The sequence below is a fragment of the Girardinichthys multiradiatus genome, chromosome 5 (genome assembly GCF_021462225.1).
Source record: "Girardinichthys multiradiatus isolate DD_20200921_A chromosome 5, DD_fGirMul_XY1, whole genome shotgun sequence".
Classification (NCBI taxonomy): Eukaryota; Metazoa; Chordata; class Actinopteri; order Cyprinodontiformes; family Goodeidae; genus Girardinichthys; species Girardinichthys multiradiatus.
In genome coordinates, this window is record NC_061798.1 from 1315529 (window position 1) to 1325370 (window position 9842).

At 41.0% G+C, this 9842-nt stretch overlaps 1 protein-coding gene across 5 annotated transcripts in view; it reads left to right on the forward strand.

The window, feature by feature from the left end:
- The window catches only part of zdhhc5a (zinc finger DHHC-type palmitoyltransferase 5a), a 69074-nt gene extending 64099 nt beyond the window's left edge, over positions 1–4975 (forward strand). For 4 of the 5 annotated variants that reach the window (XM_047365394.1, XM_047365396.1, XM_047365395.1 and 1 more), the window contains one exon: positions 3549–4975. In XM_047365394.1, the coding sequence (XP_047221350.1) occupies positions 3549–3780 (232 nt within the window). In that variant the 3' untranslated portion in view covers positions 3781–4975. Of the gene's footprint in view, positions 1–128; positions 136–3548 lie in introns of all 5 variants that reach the window. The other variant, XM_047365397.1, reaches the window with a different exon arrangement.
- The last annotated feature ends 4867 nt before the right edge of the window (positions 4976–9842 follow it).

Here is a 9842-nt window from a genome sequence, read left to right on the forward strand (position 1 = left end):
AATTTCACCTTTGACCATATAATTGGTTTGCTGCTATCACTGAAAAAGCCACATGCCTCCAGAAACCTGACTGACTGCTCCTCTTGCTTTCCTCCTTTTCTCCCCTTCTCTCCTCCTCCTCCTGCAAGATTTCCTGTGAGTTTCTCCTCCTTTTCCTTTGCTAATCTATCTTTCATTTGTGAGCGTTCTCACTGTTATGTGTGTGATGCTGTTGTTCTTGTGCATTTTCTCCACTTTGTTACAGCTGTTTGCTCATTTCATTTATAGTTGTTACACAATCAAAAAACCAGATGTTAAGAGTAAAGTTTAGTCCTCCCACTGATAGTGGGGGAACGGTTTCATTAAATACACACTGAAACATTACGAGGGGAGGTTTCTTTTCCCCGTCGCTACATGCATGCTTAGTATGAGGGATTGCTGCGAAGTCGATGCAAGCGACTGTCCACTGTCTCTACTTGCTCATCCAGGAGGAGTGAATGTTGCAAGTCACTGTCTCGATGCAATCTGCTGGGTTTCCTTAGATAGAAAAACTTTTAACCAACTTGAATAATAAACTGAATTTGATTCCATTGTTTGGCTGTCTTTATGATTCGATTTAATTGACTTTGCAAAGTGCATTGAGACGACATGTTGTGAATTGGCGCTATATAAATAAACTGAATTAAATTGTGACCACTGAAAGGTGACATTAATAACATTATTTAATGAAAATGATATGGCAATAAGTTGGATATTTATAAAAAACCTCAAGCTGGCATGCCACAGGAGTAAAGACGTGAAAGGCAAACTGATGGCAGCTTGATTAGGACATTTTATATGGCAGCATGTAGCATTAAAGAGGAAACGTCATAAATGGCCAATAATTAACGTTTAACCTGCAGGCTGATCCATTCTTGCCTAGAGGAAGAGTTGTTCTGCAATTAATCTCTTTAATCCAGTAAAAGCTCCAACTCGATTCTGTATATTTGAAGAGCTGCTGTCACACATGTTCTGATAGAAGTTATAAAACACAGCACATCACTGTTTGATTTGGCAGAGTCTACAAGGTCAGGGTTTCCATGCTTAACTATGTTCAGCACCAAAAGCCACTCTGTGGTGTGTATCCATGAGAACTGGACGACGCAGAAACATTGTAGGGTGGCTTGGTCTGTCAAATCATGTTGATTTTTATAATGCATGACACGTAGGTCCTTCAGTGTTTGCAGTAAGATGCTGTATATCTTCTATAAGTCTGTTGTGGAGAGTGTGATCTCTTCTGCCATCATCTGCTGGGGTAGCAGCATCTGAGCCAGGGACTTAAAAAAGCTCAACAAGCTGATAAAGAAAGCTGGCTCTGTTCTGGGGACTCCTCTGGAACCTCTGGAGATCATTGTACAAAGAAGGATTCTCATAAAATGTGAAGAACATTATGGAGAACCCTGAGAATCTTCTTCATGAGACTGTCGTAAAACAACAGAGTTTCTTCAGTCAGAGGCTTCGTCAGATCTGCTGTAAGACAGACCGCTACAGGAGATCCTTCCTGCCCATAGCCATCAGCATCTAGAACAGTTCTTTGAAGAAAACTGCACAATATGAGCTACAACAACATGTAATTTCCCTTTGGGATTAAGAAGTATTTTTGAATTGAATGTATGAAAATAGAAACCCCTGATGGCCATGGCTTTTTTTTAGTATGGTAGCTGCCACTGTTTTACTGCAAAAACACAAGAACCAATTAGAGGTGTTAACCTGACATCTAAAATATCTTAAGGATGTTCTGGACAAGCAGAACTTAAGAGGTTTAGAGGGATTGATAAAGACATAGTTGGGTAACAGTATGCAACATGGAAACGAGAATACTTCATCCAAAGATGTTATGGGGAAACATTTTGCTGGCGTGTGTCACAGGCAACATAGCACTAAATCTAACATTTCTGCCTTGTACTTTAGTGTTGCTGCATGACCTTTTCATATCAACATGTCCTATCCTGTGACCTTTCTACAGTTCCGTTCTGCACACCACTGAGTTTATTTTCACCACAAGTGTTCTTGTATTATTGTGATCATGAGCATGGTTCAGAACAGCTTTTCACCATTTCTAGTTAATTAAAAGGACATGGTCTTTACCAGGTTATAAAGCCATGTAAATCTAAAATACACAACACTTTAACACTGAGGTGAATCAATAAACAAAGATGAACCCAAAAGGGAAATAAAACAACTCAACCCATAATATTGTAGAACCGTCTTTAGTTGGGATAATTTAAAGTAGATGTTTCCTACATGATTGTTACAGTCACATAATTTTGCTTCAGTTTGTAGTTTGCACCTATTCTTTTTTGAGCAGTTCTCTTTAGCTCCCTCCACAGCATTTTAACATCTATTTTTTTTTTTTTCATTTGTAACTGTTCTCAAGGTAACTGTTCCAGAAGTCTTCTGGTTAATATAGGTGCAAATTTGTAAATTTAAGATGTGCTGCCTTAGAAAAGGTTTTCTCCCTTGATCCTTCTTAACCAGCCATATTTGTTCAGCCTTTCTCCAATTGTCGTGTCACAGACTTTAATACTTACCAAGTAAATTGAGGCTTGCAGAATCTGGGATGGCGCTCTTGGTCTTTTTGCAGTTTCCCTAATCATTGTTCAGTTAGGCGGCATTTGCTGAGTTGCTACTCCTGAGAAGATTGACAGTTTCCTTAAATGTTTACACTGCTGTGCACCAACCTTTCTCCGATTGATGAGCAACAGCAGTTGTCTATCTTAGGTCATTGTTGATGTCTTTCCTTCTTGGCATTGTGTTAACACACACCCGTGCTTCTAGCCATCAAACTGCCAAACCCCCTCTTTTATAGAGGTGGTCACATTGATGGTGGCTACTCCAGAGTCACCTGGTTCCTACTAGTTATTTTCTAGTTTGGTTTTGTTTCAACAAATAACTATGTGGGATTTGTGTATGTTTTGTACACTTGAGTTTACATTATTATGATATACGAACCTGGCAAAGACCATATCTTAATATCCTGACTGATCAAAACCTTATAGGGTGTATGTTCTTTTTTTCAAAGCTATATACATTCACTCTAACTAAAAGCACAGAGAGGTATTACTTATATCCTGCATGTTGCCTCTTAGTCCATTTGTATCTAATATCTTTAAATAATAGACCAGTCATGTGTCTCTGATCTTATTGAGGTAAAAAGCTATTTTCACTGAGCTGTTTATATGAAGCTTCCTGTATGTTTTGGTGGTTCTTATAAAAAATGTGATTATTCTTGTCTGTTTGCTTCCAAACTATTAATAGGTGCATGGTTTCAGGGCTTTTGCACATGTGACAGTGCTGTACATGTCTAGGAAATATCCTTACTCCAGTCCTGGGGTGTCCATGCTTGGCGGAACAGGAATAAAATAGCCTACGCAGCAGATTACCCAGCAGTGTTCTCCTGACCCTCTAAATGTTTTTGAGTTCAGCACTGTCTACATTGACTGTTTCGATGATATTCTCAAATTTAGCACGGAACACCCAGTCCTGGTCTCTAATTCCTGTTTATTTTTTCTCTCTTCTGTTGAACCCAGAGGTGAGCTGATACAGATGAAACCTCTGAGTCGGACCAATGGTGCCCAGCCTTTCTCTTCCTCCTCCTGTTCTACCCCTTCCTCCCCTTCCCACCTGGTCTCCTCACCCAGTAGACCTGGAGCAGACCATATGAGCCCGCCAATGACACTAAGTCCTTTTCACACGCCTCAGGGCAGTGGAGTAAAGAAGGTGACTGGAGTTGGGGGAACCACCTATGAGATTTCTGTATGATTCCCAGCTTGTCTCCTGTTCAGTCTATGTGGGCAATTTGAAAGCTCCTGTTTGGATCTTGGATCTCATTGACCGTTTGCCTAAGCAATCTAACTGGGTTGTCCTGGCCCTACCTGTCTTCAGTAGCTCTGCAGATGAACTGACCAGATGGCCTGTGAAGCCATGCATTTGATTAAAAAGAAAACATTTAGCTCATTCTGGGGTTTTCATCTTTTCTGAGGCCTCACTGGGGTAGAAGGCTTTATATTCAGGGCGGACCACAGCAGTGCAGAAACCTCATGCTGCCGGGGTTTGGAGCTGGATCCATTCTTGAATAGAATATGCCTCTATGCCTCTAGAATAGATTTTTAAGTGTAGCTTTTCCTAAGGTTCAGATGAGCACTTTGTACTGAAATTGTGTTCAGATCAAATTTGGCTTTTCTATTTTTATAAAATCTCTGGTTATCGTTAAGATTAATGATGAGTGATGGAACCCTGTGCAGACAGTAGAACCTCATCAAAGCGAAATCTGTTGTGATGGAACTATGGGAAGTTAATGTGTGATCAATCAGACTCTTATTGGCTGAATCTTCCTTGGTAACGGCTGGCTGTGTGAATGCAGTGGACCAAAAGCAAGAAGCTTGTGTTGCCACTTGCAGCCTGATGCATGAAATGGATAATGTGATCCTTGTAACCCGTGGCCCAGCCCCTAGAGGTCATCATCTCCTGCAGTCGCATGAACTGCAGGATGAACTTGGAACAATCTGCCAGCAACATGAATTACAGGGAACTCTTCTCTCCAGATTGCTGCACAATGCGACATGATGGTGAAAGGAAGATTTAGCATTGGAAAACAGCAGTGCTGATTGCCAGTCTTTTGCTATTTTATTGATTTACTCGATGTAAATTTAATTCCATGTCTGTACAGGATGATGTGATTTTTAAATGTGGATTTCTTTGTGTAAAACGCAGTGTTCTTGGCAGACTGGAGCATGGACTGCTTGCACGATCCACCGTAGGCTGCTGTATCAGGCCGAGGAACATATTGACTGAACAAACACACAGTCAGCAAACTAAAGTGAATATGGAAACTACCGTATTTTCCGCACTATAAGGCGCACCGGATTATAAGGCGCACCTTCAATGAATGGACTATTTTAGAACTTTTTTCATATATAGGGCGCACCGGATTATAAGGCGCATAGAATAGAAGCTACTGCAGTCAAACGTTTGACTGGGGTTGCGTTATGCATCCACTAGATGGAGCTGTGCTAAAGAGAATGTCAACAAAACAGTCAGATAAGTCAGTCAGTCAAACTTTATTAATACACTACAAACCAACGTTCTGATAACTCCATTCACTCTCATGGTAAGGTCTCCTCTACATAGAATTCTATTGAATAGAGCCAACCGCACATTGGAGTCTATGAAGATGAAGTTGAAATCTAACGTTGGTTAAAACGTGAAAGGGAACTTTTCCCTGATTCAGTAAACACGTAAAAGAAACAGTTTGATGCACTAAATCAAACATTAGTACATTCACAATATAGTAGCGTTAACTGTTGAATTCTCTCGCTGCTGCTCTATTCCCATGTTCGACTGCGTATCTGACAGCCTTGAGTTTGAACTCAGCATCGTAAGCGTGTCTCTTGAAAGGTGCAATTTTGGGGTCGTTATACACACACAAGTGGTGTTGGACTAGGAGTAAGCACAGTACAGGTGTTTACCGCTATTACTTCGGCGACACCCCTGACTACGGTAGCCGTAATGCTGCAAGTGGTGCGGCTTTGTAGTTTACCAGTCGTACTGAAACATTTTGACAGAGCGCCGTGTACAACCAGTATGGATCAACCAATTAACCAATTGATCCATATATAAGGCGCTCCGGATTACAAGACGCACTGTCATTTTTTGAGAAAATTAATGGTTTTTAAATGCGCCTTATAGTGCGGAAAATACGGTAGTCTTGACTCTTGATGATTAAACAAAATTATCTAGAAAATTCTTTCTTTGAGCTATTGTCTTGAAAATGAAGATTTCCAATGTTGTTTTTATTTCTTGTATTTGACAATGTTTTTTTTTTATCAATTTATATGGGAACATAGCTGTTGATAAATGAGTTTTAAATACTGAGAAATGGGTGTTGCCTCTTCGGGATGGAAAGAAGAAAGAATTCCTTCTGATTGGCTGATACGTTCCAGCTACTCTTCTGTTCTCTCTTTTAGAATCTGGGTCTGTTTTCCAACATCACAGCCTGTGGCAACATTTATGTACTGGTTACACAGAAAAATAATCCAGCTCCCTGTAAAAGATTCAACATGGAACTGTTTTATGCAGTTCCGGCCACACTTTACGACTGGATTTTCCATGGAAAATCTCCATATTGACATGAAACGGTTCCAAACAAAGCTTATATTTTGTGTGGGGAAAAAACATTTCAAATAGAAATTAATGTGTCAACCTGAGTCTGAAAATAAATGGTTACATGTGTATATATGAGCAGATGGTCTTAACTCTATGACATTGCTGCATGTTTCAGTCATGTCTTTGGCCCGAGCAGGAAGCCTGCAAGACCCTATTGTAATTTTGTTTCTTATTCCTTCTTTCTTTCTTTTTTATTCCGTTGCCTCTTTGCAGGGCAATTTGGGGGCTTTGCCATGCCCCTAGATGCACACGATTTTACCCAAAATTGTCCACCGTGTGAAATTTTGGTTCTTTAATGTCCTCGTTGGTGGGCGTGGCTTAACCCCTTAGGCGCGCCCCCAAACGTGAGATAGGCTGAACCATAAGTCGTAGAGATCTGAAATTCGGCACACTGGTAGAACTCTTCAAACCAAGAAAAAAAGTATCTTGGGGGTATGCCCTACAACGCACAGGAAGTCAGCCAATTCTGGATCAAAGGCTATTTTTTGGCCATTTTTTCACTTTTACTCAGCTTGAACTTTAACGAACTCTTATCAATATACAGTTAAGGCATCGGGGATTAAAAGTTATAAAAATCGTGAGTTTTCTGCCATGTTTAGGGGGCGTGGCCGGGGTACGAACATGGTGTTCGTGCCCAAAGTGAAAAAATGCAATAACTTTCCCAAAGAATTGCCAAATCACACCAAAGTGGGCATAGAGGAAGACATTTGGGTTCCCGACGATCTTATGGGATCATATGCTGACATCATCTAAGTTCCACCCCCTCTGACCAGGAAGTCACTGTCTTTACTGGGAAAGGTCGCTATCTGCCTGTCTACACTCAATCTGCTTCAAACTGTGTCAGGTGACTGATAGCTAGTGGGTCTAACATTGTTTGAAGCCCAGTGACATTTCATAAAAGGGCGTGGCCGTGGTGGTGCGGCCAATTTTGATGTCACACCATGGCCTTACGTTTGGCTCTAATTTCCACATAGATCATCTGATCTTGACCAAATTCAACATGATTGGTTCTAGTCCAGTCCCCAAAAGACATCTGATGAGATATTAATTAGGCATGGCCTAATTCTTCCACAGCACCCCTAGAAAATAAAAATAAGCCCCAAGCCATGCTTTGACTGAGGATTGTGAAATTTGGCACACATATGTAACTTCTCAGAACCTACAAAAAAAAGTCGCTTGGAGCGTTGGTCCAAACCCCACAGGAAGTTGGCCATTTTGGATTGGACGAAATTGATATAGCTCCTACTAGGAAAGTCACAGAGACCTGAAACCTTCTAAGATTGATCTGCCTCTGGTCCTGAACAATATTCACTGATCAGATGCTGACATCATCAAAGCACCGCCCCCTGAGAACAGGAAGTGTCATGTTTTCCGTTTGATGGTCCATATTTGGTGTCCTTCACCTAATCAATGTGAAACTATCTTCAATTACAGATAGCATGATTGCCTAAGACAGTCTCCAGTACTGACTGGTTTGGCTGGAGGGTGTGGCTGTGGCGGCGTGGCGAATTCTGATGTCACGCAATGGCTATACGTTTGGCTCTAAATTACACACACATGGTCCGATTCACTCCAAAATAAATATGGTTGATCTTTGTCAGCCCCCAAACAGCTCTATAAGATTACATTGGATTTTGGATCAACAGCGCCCCCTAGGACGTTTCAAGTGCTCCGTCTCCCTCATACGTCATCGGATCCTCTTCAAATGTAGTATACATCATCAGGGATCAATGCTGAACACGTTGCCGCGGTCAACTGATTACGTCATTTTAACCCCGCCCACTAATAAAGAAGAGAGTGCAGCTTCCATCTTTACTCCAGACTGAAGAAATTCTGAAACTTGCGCACAAAAAAATTCAGATGTACGAAACTGTGCGCACACGTCGCCTTCATACATCCCAATTTGCAGTGGATGGGACGTAGCTGCACGTGGCACTTAGACCGCCGGTCTCCGCCCCTAAATACAGAAGCAGTATAAATAGCTGGAAGTCAGCCATCACATGTCCAATTAACCATGGCAACGGCGCTGTGACAGTCAAAGAACCGGTTCCTGTCAGCGGAAAAACGGGAGACTCTTATGTGCACATCACGAGGGTTGCTTGTAGTGACTTAAAGCAAACCAACTACTTCTTGAATGAGATCAGCAACTCAAACCTGACTTGAATTAAAAAGGTTGTCAGCTCAAACCCGTTAAGTTCTACAATGTCTGCATTACATCCATCATTTTCTGAGGTGTTATGTTATTATATGAGGCTAAATGTGATTTAGTTCCATAAAAGCTCAAACCTATGGAAAAACATCAGGTTTGATGCTCTACAAATTAAATAAAGCTAAATGGAGTCATATTTCAGCAGATTTGGCTGATTTTTAGTTTTCAGTAGTTTATTATTGTCGACTGAAAAGGTTTGCATGGCTTCCGCACATTTTCACGGCAGGTCAAAAGTTTGCATGGATTTAGGCACACTTTCACGTAACGTTCATGACAAGTTGCGCCATAAGATTTGTGTGTACGAAGTACGCTTCGTACATGAGGCCCCTGGTCTTTAAACAGTTCTTTTCCTCCTTCAATCATAGTATGCGATGTTATTCATCATTAGGTTTCCACCCCCCATCAAATAATTTCTGTTGGAAGACATTGTTGAAATTAACCGCACATCTTACTTCAGATCAAATAGAGGAGAAAATGACTCAGTCTCCTGTAAATGAGTCTGCAGTGAGAAGTGTTAGCAGAACTTAAGGAGCTGATAAACATTAATCTCAACTTGAATGTGAACAAAACAAGGACTTTAGAAGAAACAGGAATACCTGAAACACTGTTTCCATCATGGGAGAAGTGGAGGAATGTAAATGCCTTGATGTTCACCTCAACAACAGGCTGGAGTGGAGATGCAATAGTGAAGCCGTCTACAAGAAGGGGCCGAGCAGCCTGTAGTACTTGAGGAAACTTTGGTCCTTCAATGTTGGCAGCAAGATGTTGCAGATCATATGGTTCTGTTCTGGGGACTGCTCTGGAACCTCTGGAGATGATTGTGTGGAGAAGAATTCTTCATACAATGAACAACATTATGAAAAACCCTGAGCAATATCGTCACAAGACTATAATACAACAGTGTTTTCAGCCAGAAGCCTCTTCAGATGCACTGTTCTACAGACCGCTACAGGAAATCCTTCCTGCCATCAGCATCTATAATGATGAGTCTTTGAGAAACAAAGTATTCATGATTTAAATTAACTGTATACACAGCCTGAGAGAGGAGTAAGCCAAAACAAAAGAAAGTGATTCTAAAATGTATTCAAACAGGGAAATCAAGTTGGAGTCTAGCAGAAGATGTCAGGTACTCCCTAAAAATTTGGAGTCGATGGCAAACATTCAGGTGAACCAAAGAAGACATCAGTGTTGGGACAGAACCCAAGACAAACTGCCTAAAATGAAAAGCAGAGGAACAGAGCCAGATGTAGATGTTTATGAACTAACTGCTAAAGATGACAGGATTTCTATACACAAAATCTAAACTGGAAGCATTTTACACATAAACAGAAACCTAGATTCCAGTGGGCTGAGCAGAAGCAATATGAGATTCAGGGATGAATCCTGAATTTGTCATGGCCAAAGAGATGATGTTAGACCCATTTGGTGCCCTCCATTGGACACTTATGAA